The sequence below is a fragment of the Pholis gunnellus genome, assembly GCF_910591455.1.
Source record: "Pholis gunnellus genome assembly, chromosome: 21".
Taxonomy (NCBI): Eukaryota; Metazoa; Chordata; class Actinopteri; order Perciformes; family Pholidae; genus Pholis; species Pholis gunnellus.
The window spans coordinates 18059951-18084673 of record NC_136548.1 but is presented as its reverse complement, the minus strand read 5'-3'; the positions used below and the strand labels follow the sequence as shown (position 1 = coordinate 18084673).

At 43.2% G+C, this 24723-nt stretch overlaps 2 protein-coding genes across 2 annotated transcripts; one reads left to right on the top strand and one right to left on the bottom strand.

The window, feature by feature from the left end:
• The first annotated feature begins 2069 nt into the window (after positions 1-2069).
• Positions 2070-9313, top strand: LOC306713364 (S-adenosylmethionine synthase-like). Its single transcript, XM_079183032.1, has 9 exons — positions 2070-2249; positions 4291-4368; positions 5173-5295; positions 5400-5512; positions 5801-5944; positions 6607-6825; positions 7191-7373; positions 7467-7600; positions 8098-9313. Exons 1-9 carry the CDS (start codon positions 2150-2152, stop codon positions 8198-8200), a joined length of 1197 nt encoding a protein of 398 aa, XP_079039158.1. The 5' UTR covers positions 2070-2149; the 3' UTR covers positions 8201-9313.
• A 101-nt stretch (positions 9314-9414) lies between these two features.
• Positions 9415-24723, bottom strand: LOC306713496 (transmembrane protein 150A-like; the record flags this gene model as incomplete). Its single annotated transcript, XM_079183217.1, has 7 exons — positions 9415-11511; positions 12237-12414; positions 14391-14518; positions 18987-19054; positions 20034-20120; positions 22536-22583; positions 24626-24723. The coding sequence occupies 7 exons, from the start codon at positions 24721-24723 to the stop codon at positions 11219-11221; spliced, it is 900 nt and encodes a 299-aa protein (XP_079039343.1). The 3' UTR covers positions 9415-11218.

Here is a 24723-nt window from a genome sequence, read left to right as displayed (position 1 = left end):
CAAGTCAAGGTTCACTATAATGTTTCGTGCATATTGTAAAAATATATCTATGATTGTGTCACTTTCCGGATATTTCAGATTAATTTGTTAATAAACACGTTAAAATGTGAAATCTTAGAGTGAAAACTGTTTTAGACGTTTTATTAAAGCAATGTAGAAACAGTGTTTATAGCTTTTTACAAGTTGAAGGGAAGATTTGATGTTAGTTGGAGATATGAGCTCACAGTAAAACCATCAGATGTCAGTAGAAGTACACGTCCTGCGTAGTACTGACGGTTTTCACAGCATGTGTTGTTTTTTTACTTGAATATTTCACAAGAGCTGCTGCTGTGGGAGGATTTCCCTTCTGTTGATTACAGAAAGCATGAAATGAAACATACGTGTAATGCACATGGTGTGTGTGTGTGTGTGTGTGTGCAGCATCAACAGTGAACGTGAAGCTTCTGCTTCTCCTGCTGCTGTTCAGGTGACGTCGTCCTTCTAGAACAGAGACAGATGCTTCACAACGCTTCACATCTCTGCAACTGCACAGAGGAGGAGAACTTAAACCACAGATTTCTGTTTGCGATTGTTGCGTAGGTATGTTCATATAAAAGACATTTTCTATGGCATATGTGGTTTTTCTTGCAGTATAACTGGTTGAAAACACCATTCCTTTTGTTTGGCCTTTATATTGTTCTTTATGTGAACCATCATCAGAAAGAGTCTGGCCAGCTCAGCTCTAAACGCATCCACGAGTATAAATACCAGCATATACACACAAACAGGCTGTGTGTGAGATGTACCTTGTGTACTTTAACCACAGTGTACTGCGTTATGATCCACAGATAAACCTCGTGATCTTCCTGAACATCAGCAGGATCATCGTTCAGAAGAGGAACGTGAGCCAGACACACCTGAGCAGGTGTGTTATTGACTCGCTGCTCTGCTCTCATTGGTCCGTCTGTCTCTGAGCGTCCTCTGCTGCCCCCTGCAGGACGCTGCAGGACGCTGCTCCTCGTCCCTCTGTTTGGGATTCACTACGTCCTGTTGGAACTGATCCCAGAACACGTTGAGCCTCGACTCTACTTTCAACTCGTTTCAGGATCCTTCCAGGAAACAAATCTGTCGTATCTCTCCAAAGAGAAGTGAAGATGTCTTCTCTCACGTTGGTGGAGAGAAATTTCAACTATTAATAGACGTTTGATGGTTTAATCTGCAACATATTTCATAAACGGATCACGTTTTATTTTTAGAATCCTGATTTAAAAAGTTACTATAGTTTTTATACGTGGCTGAAGAAGTATTCAGATCTTTTCCACAAGTAAAAAGTGTCAAAACATTCTCTACAGTCTAGAACATAAAGTAGTAATTATGCAGAATGAGCAACTTTAATATCACATATTATATGACTGGATTATAGTAATTGATGCATTAATGTGTTCATCACTTTAATGTTGCAGCTGGTAAAGATGAACCTTATTTGGAGTACTTTATATATTGTTGGGTAGTTTATACTTTGATATTTAATCAACATTTATCAGTCGATTCATATTTTGTTTTAATAATCTGAAAAGTAACTAAAGCTGTCAGATAAAAGTACAACATTTCCCTCTGAGATGCAGCGAATTAGAAGTATAAAAGTACCACGAAACTGTGTCGAGTATTTGAGTGAATGTACTCCGTTCCTGGATCCTGCATGAGTTGTTATAACTGAGCCCTGACGGCTCCACGTGTCCCCCCAGCAGAGACCTCGGGGGCCCCCAGGTACAAAGAAACAAAAGAGCGGGGCATGAATGAACCAGAGGCGGAGCGTCAAAGTAAAACAAATCACAAGAAATAAACTCTCTGATTCTAGAGTTATAACTTTCAGACAGGTCTGAGTTTGAGGAGTTCACTTCCTGTCAACCTGTCGGCGCCGGAGGAGTCAAAGAAAAGTGTCTCAGAGAAGAAGAAGAAGAGAAAGGAATCCCCACCTCCCCTCCCTGGCCTCTGAATGGTCTAACCCACTGGTTCACATGCCCCCCCCCCCCCCCCATGTGTGTTGTTTTTAGCCTCATATAGTGCAGAGTTATCTGGCTGCTGCTGAGCCTCGCTGACGGTGAGATTAGGCTGCTGCCACGCTGTCCGTCTTTGTCCTCCTCGCTCTCATCAGAGACGCAGCCGACTGATGAGCAACATGAACGGCACGCAGGACGGGATCTACGACCGCAAGCCTCATGACGGATCCTTCATGTTCACCTCAGAGTCCGTGGGAGAGGGACACCCTGGTGAGTAGAGAGGACCCCCCCCCCTCCTCCATGCTGCTGCAGGTTTATGAATGAGGAGCGGTGGTCAGCGTGTGCCGTCATGTTTCAGTGATCATTGATGACTTTGAGGAATGTGCAGAATCCGGAGCCACTGACCCGCAACGAAAAGTAGTTTGAAGAGCCAGACAACTGACTTTATGCTCCGATTTCTATTCATTTGTGTCTCGTTGTGGTTGTTTTGTGTCACTTTGTAGTCGTTTTGAGTCTCTTTGTGGTCATTTTTGGGTCTCTTACTGGTTGTTACGTGTCTTTTGAGTGACATATAGTAGGCGAAGGCCAGGGGAGGCCCCTGACACTTTGGGCCCCTGGGCCTGTGCCTTGTAGGCCCGTTCAGTAATCCATCTGGCTTTTTATTTCGAGAGGGATAATAATAATATAAGATATTCTGTGCGTGTAAACTTTGAACGCTGCCTCTCAGTGTTTAGTTTGACTGCAGAACATTCAAACCGCTCCAGACACCGGAGCGGTTTGAATGAAGCATAACAAATGTATTTTGGTCCTAAATCATTCAGGACTTCAGTAGTGTGGAAGCTTAACATCAGTTCTTTGACTGACAGGACGCGTAAAGATCTGAGACCTGCAGCTGCCTGACTGACTGGAATAATAACTCAGGGTTCACTCATGTGGTTGACATTTAACTCAGTACGTTAGTGAGGAATCAACAGACTCATTGATCTCTGAGAGTTTAGCTCATTAGAACCTAATATGTGGTGTGGTGAGTTTAATCTATTAATAATGCTGATTCCATAATATTGGCGAAAAAACATCAAAGAAATGATACATTTCTAATCACAACTCCCCAAAACCCAAAGTGATGTCTTCAAATTACCGAATGAAAAAATAAAATCTGGAACCTAGGCTACAAAATAAAGAGCATCTCAACCGTATAACATCTAATGTCCCAACATTAAAATTAAACATTAAAATTAAACACTAAAATCCTCCAGACAGCTGAAGATACAACCAGCTTCCTCAGTGCCGTCTCACAAACATGACCCAGAAAAGAGACTAAACTAATTACACATACATTACACACATAGACAGCGGACGCTTCAGCCACAAACACTCATGAATGCAAAAACAAACAGAGCTGCAGAGTTTGACTCACCTGTATGACGTCATTCTGCGCACCTTGACGTCCTCACGGACAGCTGACAGTCTCACTGGAGGTGAAATGAGTCTCGAAGCACTACATGTAGAAGTTGATTCAGCTCGAGCATATTAGCTTATTAGCATGTTAGCATTTTTGTATTGCAGCTAGACGCCGCTTTCACCTGTAGCCGAGCGGACGCATCATCTTAGGTTAGATTCTCTCCACTCAGCGTGTCCGCCGGGCGGTGCCTAACGACGGTGCCATTAGTGAAGGTAAACAGGCAGAGAGTCAGCTGACTGCAGACGGTCAGGAAGCTCCGCCCTCCCTCCTGCAGCTTCAGACAGGCAGGTGAAGCTTCTGATTTGTTATTCAAGAAATTTTCATGAAGTACAATAGTTGCCATAAAACGAGAATTATGAAAAATGCAACTTGCATGAAAATAGTTTGTGAATCTGAGATAAAATTACCAATTGTAATATTATCATTTTTCACTTATAAATATTCCTTTAAAGACTCAGTTACGGACTAAAATGACTTCATGAGAGGGAGATTCTGTGCACTGAGCAATGCATCGTCTGTGTTTTGTGTGAAGAATCTGTAATAAGTTTAATTGTCAGAAAGCTGTGGTGCAGTAGGTTAAATACAGGATCCCTGTGTGGAATGTGCTGAAGTGGGATGTGCCTCCAGACAGTTGATGAGGATCTGATGGAGTTACAGCGCTCCGTGTCTCAGGCTATTCATAGAGCTGTAGCTCCTTTGAGGTCGGACGCGTTGCCCTCCGATGGAGCCGTGACATGTGATCTCTTCGGGCTCGGGCCCAGATCAGGAATGTGCAGCAGAAGGTCACTCGAGGGAACAACACAGTTGTGCAGAAATTGATGCATTTTATTCTCTTGTTTTTGTTTCCAGATAAGATATGCGACCAGATCAGTGACGCTGTGCTGGATGCTCACCTGAGGCAGGACCCCGACGCCAAGGTGGCTTGTGGTGAGTAACGATGAGCAACGACGAGTAACGACGAGCAACAATGAGTAACGAAGAGTAACGATGAGCAACGACGACTAACGATGAGCAACGACGAGTAACGATGAGCAACGACGAGTAACGACGACTAACGACGAGTAACGACGAGTAACGACGAGCAACGGCGAGCAACGACGAGCAACGACGACTAACGACGAGTAACGACGAGCAACGGCGAGCAACGGCGAGCAACGACGACTAACGACGACTAACGACGACTAACGACGAGTAACGATGAGCAACGACGAGTAACGACGAGCAACGATGTGTCTCTGACCAGCAGAGGGAAGGAGAGCACAAACAAGGGGACATTTTGATTAATTAAAACTGTAGTTTTGGGGGCTCAGGAGCTACTAAATAATATATTTATATTTTATAACAGATGTTGTACAAGAGAAAGAAAGTTGAACAAAGTGACATGAAAGTCAAGTGATTATTTCTTGACTTTCTGTACCCGACAACTTAAGATAAAATAAAATCTAGAATCTCCAGGCTACATTAGCTGCTACTAGAAGAACCCACCGTTGCATTGTGGGTAACGTAGACACAAGTCAAACGGGCACAACAACAACACTGTGCAAGCAATTATTCTTCTCATGTATGAAATTGTAAAAACAGATAAAAATGGGTTTCTTGACAAACCTCCGATCACTTCAGTCTGACACCGTTATAATTCTCAAGTCGTCAGAAGGAATCGTTTAATCTTTCACATCAAACTTCTGTCTCATCGAGACAAATATGGCGTCTGACGTCCTCCGTTTGACACAGAGACGGTGTGCAAGACCGGCATGGTGCTGCTTTGTGGTGAGATCACGTCCAGAGCCAACGTGGACTACCAGAAGGTGGTGCGAGACACCATCCGAGACATCGGATACGACAACTCAAACAAAGGTGAGCGTAAAACCAAATGTCTGGTCTTACCTTCGACGGATAGTTTGACGGTGTGAGTTAATTCTGCGTGTCCCCTCTCCTTGTCCCCGGCTCTGTCTGTCCAGGCTTCGATTATAAGACCTGTAACTTGCTGGTGGCCCTCGAGCAGCAGTCCCCGGACATCGCACAGGGAGTTCACATCGACCGCCTGGAGAGCGACATCGGAGCTGGAGACCAGGTCCTCTAGAAAAACACAACACAACGTGTCTGTTTTATTATCTTTGAGCCTTTTAGAGAGTTTAAATGATGTAAAAATACTTGATAAGACGTAAAGGTGGGACTAACTTATACTACCTTATGCTAGGTGTCCAATAGATAGTCTTTTTAATCTGAAAGTAAAGCTGTTGAATAAATGTAGTGGACTATAAAGTAAGTATAAGACTAAACTACTTGAGTAATTGTACTTAGTTACATTCCAGCAGTGTGGAACAGGACAGGACTTACTGGTTTCGTCCTGTGAGGACAGGGTCTGATGTTCGGATACGCCACAGATGAGACGGAGGAGTGCATGCCCCTCACCGTCGTCCTCGCACACAAACTCAACTCCAAGATGGCCGAGCTGAGACGCAGCGGGGCGGTCCCGTGGCTCCGCCCCGACTCCAAGACGCAGGTGAGGATCCAAATACACGACTGAGAAAACGATGTGCTGATGAAGTTTCAGGTGTGCCGACAGAATGGACTCATGAGACACAGGAAACATGGACTTGATTTTTTAAATTTGTTGTCTTCTGTAACTCATAACTAATAAAAATCTGCCTCAGTAAAGGTTCCATCCAACTAGAAGAACTCATCAGAAATTAAGAACATTTTTACAAGAAGTTCAGCCCTTAAATTGTCACTTAATGAACAATAAAACATCTTCAGTGTGAAAACTATAAAAAACACTCAAAGTCCCTTCAGAAAGACACAAAAAGACAACAAAGAGACTCTTAAAGAACTATGAAAATGGGCAAAACAACCACAAAGAGACACAAAACAACCTCAAAGAGACACAAACAGACCACAAGAGACTAATACAAAAAGATGCAAAACAGCTGCAAAGAGACACAAAGCAACTACAAAGAGGCGCAAAACAACTACATAAAAATTGCAAAACAACCACAGACAAAAAAGAACGACCAAAAGACCAAAACAAGTGACACAAAATGACCACAAAGAGACACCAAACAACAACCATTGTCTCATTATCGCCCACGTTCATGGGTTACAGTTTGAGCTCAACACGATGTAATATCCACAGTAAACTAAAACCTCTCTATCTCATCCGTCCAGGTGACGGTTCACTACACCCAAGAGAACGGCGCCGTGATCCCCAAGAGGGTTCACACCGTGGTGGTCTCGGTGCAGCACGACGACGACGTGAGCCTGGAGGAGCAGAAGAAGGTCCTGATGGAGGACGTCATCAAGGCCGTGGTCCCCGCGAGGTACCTGGACGACAACACCGTCTACCACCTGCAGCCCAGCGGACGCTTTGTGATCGGTGGTCCACAGGTGCGAGTCTTCTTTCTCTCGGGCTTGTGCTGTTGAAACGTATCTTCAGTGTGTTTGCTGTTGTTCATGCTGCTGAAGTTCTGATCATTTTTCTTCCTCATGCACGTTGAAAAGTTGTGCCAGAAAACCCAACGTTGCCATAAACACAAGATGTTAAGATGCAAACTCTTGAACTTTGCATAACAGGATGATTTAAATCTATAAGTCAAAGCCTTGCAGGGTTAACTGATTCACCAGCGATGAACCATCTCCAATTTTCATAATTGATTAATTCGTTTGAATCATTTTATGAAAAGAAAAATGACAAACATGGGGAACAAATGTTTGTGTGCGATGGAAACATAAATCTTTTGCGTGACTCTCAGGGTGACGCCGGAGTGACGGGCAGGAAGATCATCGTGGACACATACGGAGGCTGGGGGGCGCACGGCGGGGGGGCTTTCTCTGGGAAGGACTACACCAAGGTGGACCGGTCGGCCGCCTACGCCGCACGCTGGGTGGCCAAGTCTCTGGTGAAGGCCAAGCTGTGCAGGAGGGTTCTGGTGCAGGTGAGACCAACACATCCTTCAAGGTGGACAGATGTTTCAGAAAAGATACGCATTCAGAGATGTTTTCATGTTTTCACTCGTCTGTGTTTTCAGGTGGCGTACGCGATCGGAGTCGCCCACCCGCTCTCCATCTCCCTCTTCACCTACGGCTCCTCTCAGCGGAGCGAGAAGGAGCTGCTGCAGGTCGTCAACAAGAACTTTGACCTCAGACCCGGCGTCATCGTCAGGTCGGCACTGAACTGATCGCGCTGCATCTGTTTTGTTGTTGTGTGCAACGTGATTGTGGGGAATGTAACTATACTCAGTGGTGGAAGAAGTACTCTGATAGAATACTGTTAAGTTGATATCTCATGAAAAACTCACTTTTAGAGCTGCCTTTGCGAAGGTGCACCATGTTGTTCTGTCTTAAAGAGACAGAAACGGGTCAAATCAGACAGTATGAGAGAAATAGTGTGGTTTTTTTAACTTTAAAGCATCGAAACCTGTTCTACTAGAAACCCAAAGTACAAGTATGAACCTGAAAATGAGCAGGATGTGTCTCCTTTAAGTAAAAGTACCAAAACCACAACGGGTTGGAACCACTGGTTTAACGCAAGCGATCAAATAAATGTAGTGAAGCAGAAGTATGGAAATACACAAGTGAAGTACTTCTACGTTGTGCTTAAGTTCAGTACTTTCCACCGCTGGACATGTTTAACCTGAGTTCATCTCCATCGTGCTGCAGAGACCTGGACCTGAAGAGACCGATCTACCAGAAGACGGCCTGCTACGGACACTTTGGGAGGAAGGAGTTCCCCTGGGAGGTCCCGAAGAACCTCAACTTCTAGATTATCTGTGTGTGTGTGTGTGTGTGTGTGTGTGTGATGTATAGATAGCTGACCTCGTGCTCCTGTAACCCGGTAAGGCAGCTGGGAGGGATGAGTCAGGGCGGGTGCAGATAGCCTCTGCTGATTGGACGAAGGATTGATGGACCCCCTTCAACTGTAACCTGACATACGAGCGAGCTCTTTGGTATTTCTGTCTCGTAGAGATTTGGGGGGAACAGAAACATGCCGGCAGTTTGTTTCACACTTAAAAACTGGTTGTTTGCAACTCTTAACTACTAGTGAATGACCAAATGTGAAGGGAGAGCAGCCATGCGTGTGTTGGAACCACGTCAGTGTTTTCAGATTTTATGAAAAGAATCTACATTTTTGTTATCGTTGTCAGCGTTGTTCTCAGTCATGCTGCAGGTTTTAGTGTCACTTTGGATGATACACAGTAAAGATCTTAGTTATTACAGAAAGGAAAGACACATGAATGACTTGACCGCCACAAAACAACAAAAGATATTCAGCAGATTTCCCAAAGAAGTTCAGTCACTCATACGTTCATTGCTGCATGCATCCGAACACTTCTAATAGATATTAATTATAGATCGTACTGTTGAATGAGAGATAGCTTCGATAGATAGCAGAGAGTCTGCAGGTATCTAAGCTTTCAGTCAGTCTCTAGAGTTTGAATGCACAAAGCTAGAAACACGGTTACACGCTGGTCTAAGTTGCATATTATTTGGTATTAAACCAAACGACCTGCAGACACTTGATCCACACAAAGATGAGACGTGATCTCAGAAGATATACGGCAGATTTCCCAAAGAAGTTTCAAATGAGAGAATGTGGAGAGAAACGTGGTTCCTCACGTCTACAGTACACTGTGTTTGTGTTGGTCAGTGTTTCTATCTGGTAGACAGCTGGCTGTTAGGAAAAAAGAGTTTCTAGTGCTTCAGAGGTTTAGTGCTCTTGATTTGTTTTTCAGTTAGAAATCGATGAGCAAACCTTTATCCGAAGCGTACTTTGGTATTTTCTCCCATGAGATTCGTGTACGAGACGAAACTGTGTTAAGTTTCAAATTATTTTATACTTAAACGTGAATTCAAGACCTGCAGACAGAGAGAGAGAGAGAGAGAGAGAGAGAGATGAGAGAGAGAGAGAGAGAGAGAGAGAGAGAGAGAGAGAGAGAGAGAGAGAGAGAGAGAGAGAGAGAGAGAGAGAGAGAGAGAGAGAGAGAGAGAGAGAGGAGAGAGAGGAGAGAGAGAGAGAGCATCTGAAAATACTGTCGTAGAAGTTTCAAGTGTCAGCGACTAATAACATTAATAATCCTGAATGCTTCCTTTATATAATAAATACCTGCAGGTTGTAGTGTCTAATCTAAAACATATATTATTATTATTTTATTGCATTTGGTATAAGCTGCAAGTCTTAATAGTTTTTAGTTTCTTTTTAAAATCAACGCACAAACCTGCTTTCTGAACATCACGTTATCTTCGTCGGTTGTTTGAGGTTTGAGTTTTGTATTGTTTGGTACTTAAACGTGAATTCAAGACCTGCAGAGACGCATGCAAAGCAAATAAGAGACGTGTCTCCAAAGAGAAACACTGAATGCTTCCTAACACTTGTTTTCACACGACAGACAGCTGCAGGTCCTCGTGTCCAATGCAAAGATCTGAAATGATTACATACATATCGGCTGAATGTCTTACGTGTTTTTAAAGTTTTATTATGAAATCAATGCACAAACCTGCTTTCTGAACATCATATTTTCTTCTACGGTCGTTATATGAAACACCTGGACGTCTGCTAAACAAAGAGATGTGATCTCAGGATGTTTACGAGTCACAGAAGCAGAAGGAAAACTTTGCAGATACTGTTTCATAAATAATGTAAATATGATTTTTGAACAATAAAACATTTTAACAAAAGGCGTTTGATCTTTCTTCCAGGCTGAATACATGAATGTATGTTTCTCTCTGCATACATCACAGAACCTGTTCTTGTTTATGTGTTTCTGCATATGATCAAATACAGACAATACAAATAGTTTGGTCCCGTTCAAACTGTAACAATTGTCACTGAGCGCAACGTTTTTTTTGGCAAAGAGCTGATACAACAAAACATACAACGGAGCTTATTTCAGGCAACATGAGAACATGCGAGACAGCTTGTAGTCTTGTGTGTATTTGTCGTCGTAACGCATCTCTGTGGTTTTGTGTCACTTTGTAATTGTTTTGCCCTTTTTGTAGTCATTTTATTTATCTTTGTGGTCATGTTGTGTCTGTTTGTAGTTGCTTTTTGTCTCTTTGTAGTCACCGTGAGTCTCTTTGTGGTTGTTTTGTCTCTTTTCATAGTTGTTTTGAGTCTTTGTGTCTCTTTGCATCTTTGTAGTTGTTTTGCATCTCTTTATAGTTGTTTTGTGTCTGTTTGTGGTTGTTTGGCTCTTTTTAAAGCTGTCGTTTGTCTCTTTGTGTCTTCTTGTAGCTGTTTGTCATCTCTGGCATCTCTTTGTATCTTTTATTTTGTGGTCATTTTGTATCTATTTGTAGTTGCTTTGTGTCTCTTAATAGTCATAGTGAGCTTCTTTGTGGTTATTTTGAGATTCTTTGTGTCTCTTTGCAGCTGTTTTGTTTCCGTTTGTGGTCGTTTGTGTTTCTTTGTGGTCATTTTGAGTCTCTTCCTGGTTGGTACGTGTTTCTTTGAGTGACCTTTTGCAGGGGAAGGCCGTATTCAAGCCCCTGGGCCTGAGCCATTTAGACCCGCTCCATAATCCTTTTATGTGTGTGTATGTGTGTATGTGTGCGTGTGTGTGTGTGCATCTCTTTCAGTGTTCAGAAAGGCACTTGCAATATTGTGCAATGCACTTTAGCAGCGCAGGATGAAAGCCCTTTAGTCTTTGGTCGCTGCTGAGCGGAGCAGCTTTGGCACCGTGTCTGTGTGCAGCAGCGAGCGTGAGGAGACGCAGGACGCAGCGTCCAGACTCTCCACTCCACTCGCGTCGCCCATCGACCTCCATGGATGTCTGCAGCTTGATTACAGCATCGATAAGTTGTCCGGCTGGTGGTGGTTGGAACCGCCGCCCACCTCCATCTTGCGTCCGGAGGTGGAGAAGCTCTGCACCCCTCCTCCTCCTCCCCCTCCTGCTCCTCCTCCTCCTCCTCCTCCTCGTCCTCCTCTGGACAGAACCATCAGGGTGTCGCCCGACATGCCCCCAAACTCGAAGGCAAACGTCCCGTAGAAGAGCATGATGAGCATGCAGTAGATCCACTCGAAGATGGCGGAGGCGTGCTGCAGGGCGAAGCTCTCCCGGCAAAAGAAAACTCCGCCTGGTGAGTTTACGGTTAAGGAGGACAATGAGGCTGCACAGCAGGAGGCTCCTGAACACACACACTTTGTTGTCTTTATGGCTGTGTTATCGAGAACATCTGTTTTCTTATTTTTGATGTGTACGTTCATTCACACAGCGGGACTTTACACACTAAAAAAGGTGCAGAGGAGGCACATTTGGATTGAGGAAAGGGATGTAAGAGTGTTTTTACTCCAGCAGGGGGCCACGAAACACAACTAACACAGTACATCTAGTCAAGTACTGAAGTATCATTCTAAGGTACTTTACTTGAGTGTTAATGCTGTAATATGCTTGGTAATATTGTTACTAATTCAATTTAAGATTCTGATTATTAATATAAAAATAAAAATCACAAATGATGTATTATTATAGGTTAAGATACCCTGAAGTATATAAAGTAGGGGAGAGATATAATTTGATACTAATCCTTTTGTACTAAGACTTTGAATGCAGGACCTTTTACTTGTAACTGAGTATTTTCACACTGAAGTATTGCAATACTTGTATTTACAGACATATTTAAAGAATCTTCTTAATGCTGAATGTCCTGGTTCTCTCTGAGCGACACCTTGAGTTTGTCTGCTATTAACCTGAAGTGAAATGATTCTGTAACTATGCACCATTTCCTCTAAAACAAAAATATCTTGTTGAACTTTTTGCCGGTGAGACGAACACAGAATTGGCTTCATGTTGTCAGGATACTGAGCACCAGGGCGACCAGAGCCAGCAGGGCCATCCCCACACGGAGGTGACCCACTCGGTATTCCTCTTGGGTCTTGGCCAGTCTGTAGGTCAGAGCCGACTGAAGACATACAAACAGCATGCTGGAGGGGAAGGCCACGCCGGCGCCGACGTAGTGGAGGACTTTGGCAAAATCCACCTGAGAAGTAAACAAAAAACAATTAGAATCTCGCACAGGTTCTATTTAACCTCAGGGAGCAGCAGCAGCACCGTGGATCATCATTCAGGTCTCACTTCTAGCTTCACTCTAGCGTCATCACGAGGGTCACATTTGTGGGTTATTTCGTGAGATCTCTCAACAACCATTTGATAGATTTCTGTTACATTTTGTGCAGATATTCATGTTCCCCAGAAGATAAATCCTGCTGCTGCATATTTATATCCTAACTTTTCTAATCCTAACACCCAAACACAAAGGCTCATCGTGAACCAACACCGGCACTGCCGGTTTGCAGCTTTTGTCTGTTAATTGTAAATCTAATGTCTTTGGGTTTTTGACGGTTGGTCGAAAAAGGGGCCCCAAGCAGCCAATCAACGTTGAGAGGCTGAATTGGACGACGGACCCGGAGGATTAAATGTGCAGATCGTGGCCCCAAATGTAATCAGAGGGGCCCAGACGTGTGCAGACAGATCGGCAGGAATCGGCCTCCAACTACAACTCTGCCCTTTGACAAGCGCGTCACCACCGATATCTCAAAAACAAGCTCCGCACACACAGAGAAACACATTCAGCTCACTGTTTTTCAGGCCTCAATCTTTACTGTTTTGGTTGACTCTCACGGCTCTCATGGTGTCGGTTTTATGCGGCCGCAGCATGAAGCTGTTCTCAGAGAAAAAGCCACCGTTCTCTACCTGCTCAGCAGCAAACTCTTCCATACAGTTTGATATTTTCATCTCTGTCAATGCATCGGATCTTACAAGCTCAGCATAATGTTTTGTATGCGAAACCTGCAGTGCGGCCGTCACACTGAGCAACACGAGGGCGTCCTCCTTGAACCGGACTTCTCTCTGGAGTTCAGCGAGGACAGGAACACCAGGAACACGCACACACGGTCTTGTTTTTATTAAGGTCACACTACCGCAGAGAGGCCCGCCAGACGATTTACGGACAGGACAAACCGAACATCAAAAAGAGATTTGCTTGGAAGGTCTACAAAAGAGCGGGAGAGTCGCACATCAGAGAGGCTCAGCGGGGCGTCTGACGTCCAGCAGAAGCACCACATGCAAAGGATGCAGAGATGCTGTTTTCATCTGTTTGACTCTTATTGTCGGTAAAGACGACCTGCAGCAGAGACTGTGTCCGTCAGCTCAGAGTAGCTGTGTAAAGAGAAGCAGGGCGGCCTTATTTCTAATGTTACCGCCTCGCTGTTTATAGAGACCACAGAGCTGCACCATGAATCATGTGAAGTCTTATCTAAGCAGCATAACAAGTCTCAGTGCACGAAAAAATAAACTAAGAATAAAGCAGAATTTAACCTCATCGAAATTCTATCAGGCTAATAAAAAGAAAGATGTTTAAAATGTTACTGACTCCTGGTCTACTCTGCAGAAAACACCAAACATCCACCTCCATTTCAAACATATGTGACTCACTATCAGGGAGAAAACAGTCTCTCTGTGTGAATGAATACAGTTTGAGAATTATGTAACTTGCATTTTAGAGGGAAGAAGAGATTTATTTGTTTGTTTATTTGATTGTTTTTATGAAATTGTCTCCATCTTGTTTTGACACCATTTCTTTGGAACATTTTCGTGCAATAATCCCAATTTTCTTTGTCTTCATCTTTGACTCTGTTAATCTTTGGCAAAAATAGAATGAAAACAAAAAGTTTTCATAAATTTTTCTCCTATTCTGGAGCACTACTTGATCCCATTTTGTGGAAATTTGATGAAACACAATAAGAAATGTGCGTCACATGAACATAAACTGAAATAATAAAAGCGATGACCCCTGGATTAGATAGTACAGACATACTAGCAGCTCTGTATGTAAACGCTAACATCAGCATGCTAACATCAAAGAAATCCGATAAGCATCCGCCACTCAGCCTCGCTGACAATGTGTCCCAGTGGCCACTCGCGGTACTTCGACTCACTCGGTCAGATTGTGATTACCTGGAAGTTTCCCACCATGATGAGACCGGCGGCACAGATCCAAGCCGTGGAGAGGCCGGCGGTGTTGAGGACACAGTTCTGGTGTTTCTCTATGACGTGAGCGTAACGCAGCAGACCGATCAGCATCACTACAGACGGAGAGAGAGACACGGAAATAAGGACGACACATTTCATCATTCAGTTTGGTAATCACACCAATCCTCCAGGAAATGAGCCCAAACTAAAGAAAAGAGGGTTTTCAGATTCCTTCTTTTCTGCTCTTGTTAAAAAAAAGAAAGAAAAACTTTTAATGTAGATTCAGGAGTTACTTTAAAACACCGTCCACCATCTTTAACAAGCATTGATTATTACAGAGTTCATACTCTTCTCCTTTACTTTACAAAATTCACACTTTCACTCGGAGACGAAGGACGAGAGAAGTTATTTCACACAGAAATTTGGTCAACGAGACCAGAGTCCGCACTCTTACATGTTAATTCTTCTCTGGGCAGTTCATAAGCAGTACGTCTCATATGTTCAGAGACCGTGGTGATTATTAAAAGTGTTATTAATGTGAAGCGCAGCTACGAGACAAAGCTTAAATCTTTTGAGCAAACGTACCACAGAAAACAACCTAAGAGCCAATGAGAGAGCTCGACCGTCCTTTTAAAACCAGGATGCAGCATGAAAGGAACGGCGCTTCATCTGAAACGTTAAAAAACGACGACGCTGCGGATCTCACAGCGTGAGCAGATTCTCTGATGTCTGTTTATTAAACCGCTCCATCAAAGCTTCACAGCAGCTCACATCTGGTGCTCGTCACGCCCGAAAAGTACAGTTGTGATGTTCACGTTGTTAGTCCAGCAGTGAAGCAGCAGCGACAAGTTAAACAGGCCGCCCCACTAACATAAACTCAGTGTTGTTGATGAGAGCAGAACAAGAAAAGCTTTTGATGTCGGGGAAATGTACGGAGCGAGAGCTCGCGCACGCTAGCTCACACTTAGAGCTGAAACCATTTGTCGATTAACAGACGAACAGGAAAATGAATCCCCAACTTTGTTTGCAGCTCTGTGCAGCTGTGTTTTGAGCTAAATGCTAATGCTAGCATGCACACAGCATGTTAGCCATGTTCCCCAACTTAGCTTAGCGTGTTAGCATGCTAACATTTTTCTAATTGGCGCTATTTAGAAAGTACAGGTGAGGCTAATGCTAACGTCTTTAGTTCTGCAAGTATTTGGACATTAAATCACACATTTGACCCGATGATGACGCTAAAGGAAAAGTCAGAGGATCACCAAAGTGATTAAATTCATCCCGAGGGGATCATGAATGTGTGTACTAAATCCATAGAATAGTTGTTGTAAACATATTGAGACATCGTACCCGTCTCTCACAAAAAATTGGAATATTGAAAATTCCTGTTTTGTCCTGTTGAATGAATAAAATAAGCTACTTGAAGATGTTAGACTCTGAAAAATTATAACAGAATTATTTTGACTAATTTCTGACTATTTAAATGCTCGTGAACATAATCGTGACCCTGCAGCCCAATATGTGAGTTTTTACTGTCTGACCCGACCTTTGTGGGTTTCCAGCAGGCGTCCCATGAGGTAACGGCGCCACACAGCTCTCGTTTACGTGGCGTTAAAAACAAAAGTGAACATTTTGACAGAATTCTGCGTAATGCGGCCAAATAACCCTCCAAACGTGAGTAATGAGGTGCAAACTGCACAAACTGACAGAAACGTAAAAAATGCTTTTAAACAAGGAGATAAAGTAACACTCCTCTCTACTTTGCACTCTAACCAAGTGAGCAATCTCAATAACCTGGGCTGAGACCGGTTTATGGGCTTTTTAAACGTCTGTAAATTCAAGCATTTTCTTAGAAAAACTAGGAAGGTTGAGATAACTGAGATAACATCCAATATTAACATGTACGAGACCATAAAACTACCAGGAGAATTCATAATTCTTAAAAATCTTCTCTGCTACTGCTATCGCCTCTTCTGTAATCTAAAACGTTGGCCACAGAGAACGTCTCTTCTTGGTGATATTCCTCCTCAGCTTACTGTCTACGGTGTTGCTCAGCGTTTAGCTCCCTTTGTGTTTGTAGTGATGGAAGTTTACAGACAGCCGCGTGTCGTGCTGAGACAAGCCTACGTGATCATCCACCAAACCCCAGTTTCCTTGGAAAAACTACATCAAAGTGAAGACAGTGCTGTTCAAACAAACACATCTGTGTGAGAACAACTGGATTATGTAATAAATACATCATCGTCGTCAGCCTTTACAAAATCTGAGTCGAGACAAACTGAAGTGTGTACGAGTGCAAAACCTCCCAGTAAAGGCTCCTCCACACCGTGTCACCGCCAAACATGCAAACAAACAATCAATCAATCAAGTTCTATTCATAAAGCACCTTTTAAACAAATCAAATGCAATTCAAAGTGCTTTACAAATGATTGACAAGAGAACAAACAAATGAAAAAAAAGATGAAGAGACTAATGCAAACTAAACACTTAATACATTGACCATAATTCAGAGTAATCAGAGTAATCACAGCTCTTCTACCAACAGGATGGTATCACTCCCTCTCTGCAACCAACACACGCTTTATGCAAATGAATGCATGATGACATCACCAATATGCAAACTAGTGTATGGCCTCGTTGGCGCTAGCGCTAGCTACTTTCATTGGAAAACACTGCACAGGACCACGGACTCTATTTAAGAAGAGGACGTAGTCACCGTGACGTTACCTGTTGGTTTGTGGATTCAGATGTTTTGAAGCCTAAAATTCAGCATTTTGGCCGTCGCCATCTTGTTGTTTTTTTTTTGATAACAGAAGTGACACGAGAGGGTGGAGCTGAATGAAGTGAATGCTGAATCAGACATTTTTAGGCGACCAAAAACGGTTACACTTAACGTTCATGAAGTGAAAACAAAAACACGGATAACTCCCAGACCGGACAACGCCGTGGTAGAGACCTGTCAATCACCGTGTAGCCCCGCCCCTAAAGCATCCCCTGCTTTATGGTCTGTGTGACTCTAAATGGACCATCATTTACTAAATGAACATCATGCTGTATTGAAGAAGACTTGAAACTAGAGATTGAGACCATAAACTCATGTTTACAATGTTTACTGAGGTAATAAATCAAGAGAGAAGTAGAGTCATTTTCTCATAGACTTCTATACAACCAGAGGAGTCGCCCCCTGGTGGACACTAGAGAGAATGCAGCTTTAACACATGAAGCATTGGCTTCACTTTGCAGAACCGGAGGTTGCCGCCTGCACAATAAACACTGCATTTTGTTTTCCAAAGTTACTCTGGTTGTTCCACCATCCATCATTTCCTCTACTGGGGATATAAACCTCAAAGAACATACATTGATGCACTGTGGGAACAAGGGACAGCTACCAAAGAAAACCCAAACACTGTCCTCTTTCTTCTTTTGGTTGTGCAACGGTTGGCACACTTCCTTTGTGCCGTAAACGGAGCCCTCCTTTTCCCGGGAGATCTTACCCGCTGGCAGACAGAAATGCACAACGACAGCAGTCTTATGTAGTGAACCAATCACGACGCAGATGGTGTCATTATTTTATAGCCATTACATTGCGCAATCAACATTTACGTCATCATGACAAGCTAAAGCACAACACTGGTCTCTTGCCACTTTAGGCTGCCAGTATGCTTCTTCAGAACTGCTCGTCGGTTGGAATAATATCTGAGAGCAGCAGGGTTTGAACTTCTCTCTGTTGCTACCTTTTGTTGACTCAACCGTTTGTGTCACTTTTCATACAAACCACCGAGAGCAACACTGTGAAATGAGAGACTGTCTGCAAATGTTCAGCGTTCTCTGCATATTCAAACGATACCAACCTCGCGTCCCTTTTCCCTCCACCTTCTGGTGCGGCCGCTCGGGCAACCATAATCACTTTTAATTTTCCGACGCCGTCGGGAAACACGTCTCACAAACTAGTTCTGTTCATCGGCTGCAAGACCGAGACAGAAAATCAGCGGCGGTGCCCGAGAGAAGCCGCTCTGCTCTCCATCGGAAGTCTTGCTCTGTGTGATGCCAAACCTCCACGTTGTCAGCCTCCAATTAAAGAACCTCAGTAGAGCAAAGTTCACAGCGGTGAACTCCTGGAGTGTGAATTCTCAGAGAGTTTCATAAAAACATCTTAATGCACCCTCGGAGTAAACCCCCTCAGAGTAAATGCTTGAAAGTGTTTTTGGCACAGAGCAGAGAAGTTGCCCTCTTGGGTCATATAAATGCACCATTCATGGCATAGAGTGAATTTTCCCTTCAGAGAGGAGGAGGAGGTGTGTGTGTGTGTGTGTGTGTGTGTGTGTGTGTGTGTGTGTGTGTGTGTGTGTGTGTGTGTGTGGGGGGGGGGGGGAGACAGAGAACTTGGCTCGAAGAGTCACAGCTGAGAAAACAAAACCTGAAGTTCTGAGTGCACAGAGACCCGTTCAACCAAGAGCAGCATGTTGGGTAAATGTGTTGCATACTTGAGCTACGTTCACTGTACACACACACACACACACACACACACACACACACACACACACACACACACACACACACACACACACTCGTGTTGACACTCACCCATAAAGGATCCAGTGCTGCAGATGAGGCTGAAGAAGCAGCTTTCGGGTGGCAGGGTTCCACATTTACTGCGATGGAAAAAAAAAGACAGCAGAAATAGTCATGAAAAGCAGCGTGGCCGTCTTTGTGTTCTTACTCACTCTGTGGAATTAAAGACAAACCAACATGTGTTCTTGGAAAGCGGTTTCACAGGAAAAAAGAAGTCTATAAATGGAATTAAGAACCGACCGTCCTGCTGGGAGGTTGAGAGAAAGAATGACACCGAGATCTTCATCTACAGATCCAAAGCACCGCGAAGTGGCAGCTTGAATTTGGTGGCGTCTGAAGGCCACTAAATCCTCCATCGTTCTTCATTTAACTGCGTGTGTTTTTGCGGCCTTTATACGGTTCATGATTACGTGGATCACATTTGAATTGATTTCGTGGGACATCTATGAATTACAGCACATTTATTTTAGTAGGAATAGCTTCATGAGAACAGCCTGAAACGCGTCTGAAAGGGGTTTTAGATTCGTGCGCATCAACAGCTTTAGACTCATAGATGTTCTGTTGCAGCCACTTGAATGTCTAATGTTTCAGATTTTGTCCGTGAATCACACACACAGTTAAAAGGTGCTTTTTTTAACTTTACTGCATGCCAAGTAAAACACAATGTGTACTGGCATATTCGTGTTGTTCTATTTGGGTTCAGTGTTCCAACGGAACTTTAATAAAACAGCAAATTTCCCGTCATTCGATACCGGCGCTCACATCAAGTGTACAATGTGTGTGTGTGTGTGTGTGTGTGTGTGTGTGTGTGTGTGTGTGTGTGTGTGTGTGTGTGTGTGTGTGTGTGTGTGTGTGTGTGTGTGTGCTGATATTGTTACTATTGTGAAAGTGGAAAGTTTCGTCTTTGGTTTATTACCGTGGCTTCTCGTAACCACACGACTCGACGTCAACAATGCTCCATTGTTTTGGCTCTTTGAAGATCACACGCAGGAAGTCGACAACTCTTGAGTGTTACATAAGAGGAGTTTCACAATAAGAGGAGTTTCCCAGCAAACTGACCTGATGAGTGGTATGTTGTCCAGGGTGCAGCACAGAACTGGACCCCTCTGTAGTGGAAGCTGCTCCTCACATGACTCATTATAAAGCCTGTAAACACACACACACGGACACGCAAACACTCTCAGTCATCGTGACTTCTGATACGCAAACAACTGTAGAACATTCGACCCAAATGTTTTTAGGTGAAAGATCTCTGAAATAACACACTTACGAATGCTTACCCGAGTACAACAGCACAGGAATAGTGCAGCTGTTTTATGAAGACCAATTAATTCATGCAAACACTCTGCAGATACTGACCGATAAAGAGATTTTAAAGGTACATAGCTTGTTGTAGTTGTTTTAATCTATTCGTAGTCAACTTCTCTTTACAGTTGTGTTACATCTCTGTGTAGTTGCTTTGTGTCTCTTCGCAGTTGTTTTGCATCGTTTTGTGCTTGTTTCGCTGTATTTGTCGTCTTTTTGTGTCTCTTTGTGGTCATTCTGGTTCTCTTCCTGGTTTGTGTCTGTGAGGGACGTTTTACAGCTGAAGTAAAGGAAGTAAAGGAAGTAAATGTGTTCAAACTCTGTGAATGTTTGAGCACATTTGGAGCATCATGACTTCTGATACGCAAACAACTGTAGAACATTAACTCAAAATGTTTTTAGGTTAGCGGTCTCTTAAATAACACACTTAAGAATGTTTAACCGCCCGTGTTGTTCTGATTGCACAACAACACATTTATATTAAAACAGAGAGGTTCAGATGATTTATGAAAACTAATTCATGTGGATGTGAAAATGGAAACATTTTGAATAAAAGGATTAAGAAAGCGCCATTTAAAAGACATCACAATCTATCTAACAGTATGTTTTATTATAAAGACTCCCCTCTGAGATCTAGTAGGGTTGAAGTATAAAGTACCTCAAAATTGTACTTAAGTACAGTATTTGAGAAAATCCGCTTAGTAACTTTCCACTGGCGACAATAAAATGAACCTTGATTTTAAAACCAAATACTTTTCAAATATCTTCAAATAACAGCCGATAAATACAACACAACAACACGGGGTTCATAATGTTGTACTTAATCCTAATAGGAACGTTAATCTGCGTGTATTATTTACACAGATTCCAGGGTAACAGAACATAATATATCTGTTATTGAAGTTCTTTGGCGTGTTTATGTGTGTTTTCTGTACCAGCTGGGAAGGTACTTTTATTAAACACCGAGGTTTAACATTCCACAGACGTGAGCTGATATAAAGAGTTTCCTCCTCTTTCCTTTTGAATCCGTTTGCATTCTGAGAGTTGAGTTTACTGTCCCTCCCTTCCTGCGCCCACGCCTCGCTCTCCGTGTTCTCCCCTCACGTCAACATTTGCAGCACTTTATCTTCTTCAGGTCCACTCCCCCATCTTCATCGCTCCTCCTCACCGTGTTTGAATTAAGACAGGCTTGACAGGAAGTGGGGCACAAAGTGGATGTAAGTTGAGAAAAGATTCCTCACGCAACAATAAGCCCACCGTGAGTCACCGTTCCCCCCCGACTCAAAGCTGCATCAGCACACCAGCTGAGAAGGTTTTCACAGTCTGCGAGTAATTACTTACAATCAGTGTTATTGTTGTTTTGTGGCACATTAACAGCATGTTGCCCTCCGTCCACACTGAGCTGGTGTTGTATTAGACCCAGAAACAACGTTGCTAACGTTATGGTTCTTCTTCAATCCAAATCTTTATTTCAGTTTTATTTATATATTACAAATCACATATTTAACTCGGGGGGGCTTTACCATCTGTACAACATCCAACATCCCTGGACCCTCACATCAATCCTCCCAAAGCCAATGAAACATGTATTCAAACCTACATGTTTTTAGCCCACGTCTAAGTCCTGAAGAAGAGAAATGAACTTCCTGTAAATGTGTTTTCTGAATGTTTTTGGTCTTTGTGGTTAAAACAAGCTGAGGAGATTTGAACGTTTAGTTCTACGACATAAAGAATCATAAACGTTTGTTTGCCACAGAGATTATTTTCTGCAATAATGTAAAAGACAATGAAATGATGTCATTGTCTTTTTGTTGAGGGAACCAGTGTGTTGCTAACTTCCTGTTGGCTACAAAAATACGTCCTGCAGCACTTTACATTCTCTCACTTTCAGCTCTATTGTTGTTCTGCACCAGCACCCGAGGTTAATGTAGCTGCTAAATGCTCCAGAAAACAACTGCATTTAGATATTTCTTTCAGGAATTATTCGGGGGAAAAGATATTTTGCACGTGAAATCATTCTAAATGAACAACAACACAGCAGCCGGTTAATTATCTGGTTGATTGTCTGGTTCACTGTGTGAAAGTCTTTTAAAAACGTACAGTACACGTTTGTTTATGACAAAATCAAAAGATAGAAAGTGTGTCACCGACAGTAGTGACATCATGAAGAAGCGTGTGTGTGTGTGTGTGTGTGTGTGTGTGTGTGTGTGTGTGTGTGTGTGTGTGTGTGTGTGTGTGTGTGTGTGTGTGCTGTACCAGTTATGCACAGGGCAGACATGCTGGTTGTACAGGGCCATTGCGTATCTGGAAGTTAAAGGAGAGAAGAAGAATTGGTCAAAAAACTAAACAAGACATGAAATAAATGACTTTGATAGTTATTTATTTATGAATGATATTATCTTTCATGCGATAACAGCTACACTCCTAAAACACGGCGTGTCAGTTAAACAAAGAATAAATCAGCTACAAAAGTTCTGTTTCACCAGTGAAATGAAGCACGTAAAACCACGTCACATGTAGACAGATTGATGTTGTTCCAGCCTCTAAAGTACAACTTTACTTTTTCACTAACAAAACACGCGTCACGTGAAGAACCACAGTGTTGATTTCACAGACTGAGGCCGTCTGTGTTCGTCACACGTGCACGCAGAAGCTGCTGGCTGTATTTTAACCAGCGCTCTGCTTCTTAAATCTAAATGTGTCAGCTACACAATAACCACAAAACACTAACACACAGTCGGCCAGCAAACCTGAGATAATTCATTAAACACATAAAAACACATTTAGGCCCTCGGGCTGAGAGTCGTCCAGACGAAGCACAGAGCAGCACATGTTCTGGTCCACCGCTTTGGTCCAGCCTGAAACATCGTAACAACTATCGAATGGATTTCCGTGACATTTTGTGCGGACATGCCCGGTCCCCAGAGGATGAATCCTACTAACTTTGGAGATTCGCTGACATTTTCCTCTAGCGCCACCGTGAGGTTTTGTATAAAAAGTCTCCCCAACTACTTGGTGGATTAACACGATATTTGGTTTGACATTCTTGTTCCCTTTAGGATGATTTCTAAAAACGTTTATGACCAAGTACCTACACAACTAATGTAGTTCCCATCAGCCTCTGTTGTACTTTGTGTTTAGCATGCTAACAGGCTAAACTAAGATGGTGAGCATGATCAACATTACTCTGGCGGTACCAGACAATTTTTAAATGTGAAGTTGTTGTCAGAACGCCCGTCAACAAACCTACGCCAATTACAACCGTCTATCTACATGCATGGGGAGCATGTGGAGGTGCCATGTGGGTATAACGTGCCGCTATCGGGGGAAAGCTAATGCAGGATTTGATCAGTTTTGAGCAAATCCTGCAAATTTTGAGCAAATTTTGAGCAAATTTTGAGCAAATTTTGAGCAAATCTGTGCGCCAGGCCGCTAGCGTGGCTGTAGTTCTTTGATCCATCTTTTCTCTGTAGTCACATGTCAACAATGTTCTCTGAGGCTTAATTATATCAAGAGAAAAGATAGCAGAGATTAAATCACTGAACCACTCAAAAGATACACAGACAAATCAACAAAACAAGCCGCTCACGAATGTCACAGTAGAAACTAAACGCGAGACATGTGGTGGTCGGAGTGCGTCTATTGATCGCTGATAACAAGATCCGGTCGGGAGAATTGATTTGCCGTAACTTGAACAAACTGTGATGAACTGTGGTCGAGGACATCATAGCTTTTTGATTTTAAAAAAGTGCCTAACGTGCAAATAAAAGGATCAATCTGCTGTAGAAGTGTGTCTGAAGGCTGTGTAGCGTCACTCATTACCAATAAACATTTCACAGGTTTGTGCTTCTTTTTTAGCCCTGAGACTTTCTCTGACAATGAATGACCTGCACAACCTCTTTGTTGTGATTGAATCACCATTTTGCTCACATAGCGGAGCTTTAAAATAACGTGTTTCTGCAGGAATCTAGCGTTGAATGGTTCAACGGTGCTATGATTTGACTAAAATTCTGCGCAGGGAAAACAAAAACACTTGCTGTTACACGCTGAATCAGTGTTTCCACCACGAACAGCAGCTCTTATGGTGCTGTTCACGTGCAGAGCTGCAGATGTGAGTGAAACAGATGCGGGGAAACGCACACCAGACAGACCGAGAAGGAATTTCAAGGATGAATCTCCTCCGGCGCAATCGTAGAATAAACAGCAAGCCGTTACTCTCCCCCTTCCCAAAAAAGGAGACTGTTTTACTTTCACAAACTTTGTACAGCCAGTGGAGGTCATCGCGATCACAATCAGCCTCTCTATTAATGTATGGACAGCTGGAGAGCAAACGCTGTGGTACTCACACGACCCAGATCCCAGTGATGGTGAAGACGGGCAGGCTGATGGGAAGGATCATCCACAGGGACATGACGGCCACCTGGAGGGGAACAACAAACAGCAT

Coding starts and splice junctions, on each gene's coding strand:
- LOC306713364 (XM_079183032.1), top strand. CDS start 2,150: ATGAGCAACATGAACGGCACGCAGGACGGGATCTACGACCGCAAGCCT. Junction 5,513..5,800: donor ACATCGGAGCTGGAGACCAG/GTCCTCTAGAAA, acceptor CTGTGAGGACAG/GGTCTGATGTTCGGATACGC. Junction 5,945..6,606: donor GCCCCGACTCCAAGACGCAG/GTGAGGATCCAA, acceptor TCATCCGTCCAG/GTGACGGTTCACTACACCCA.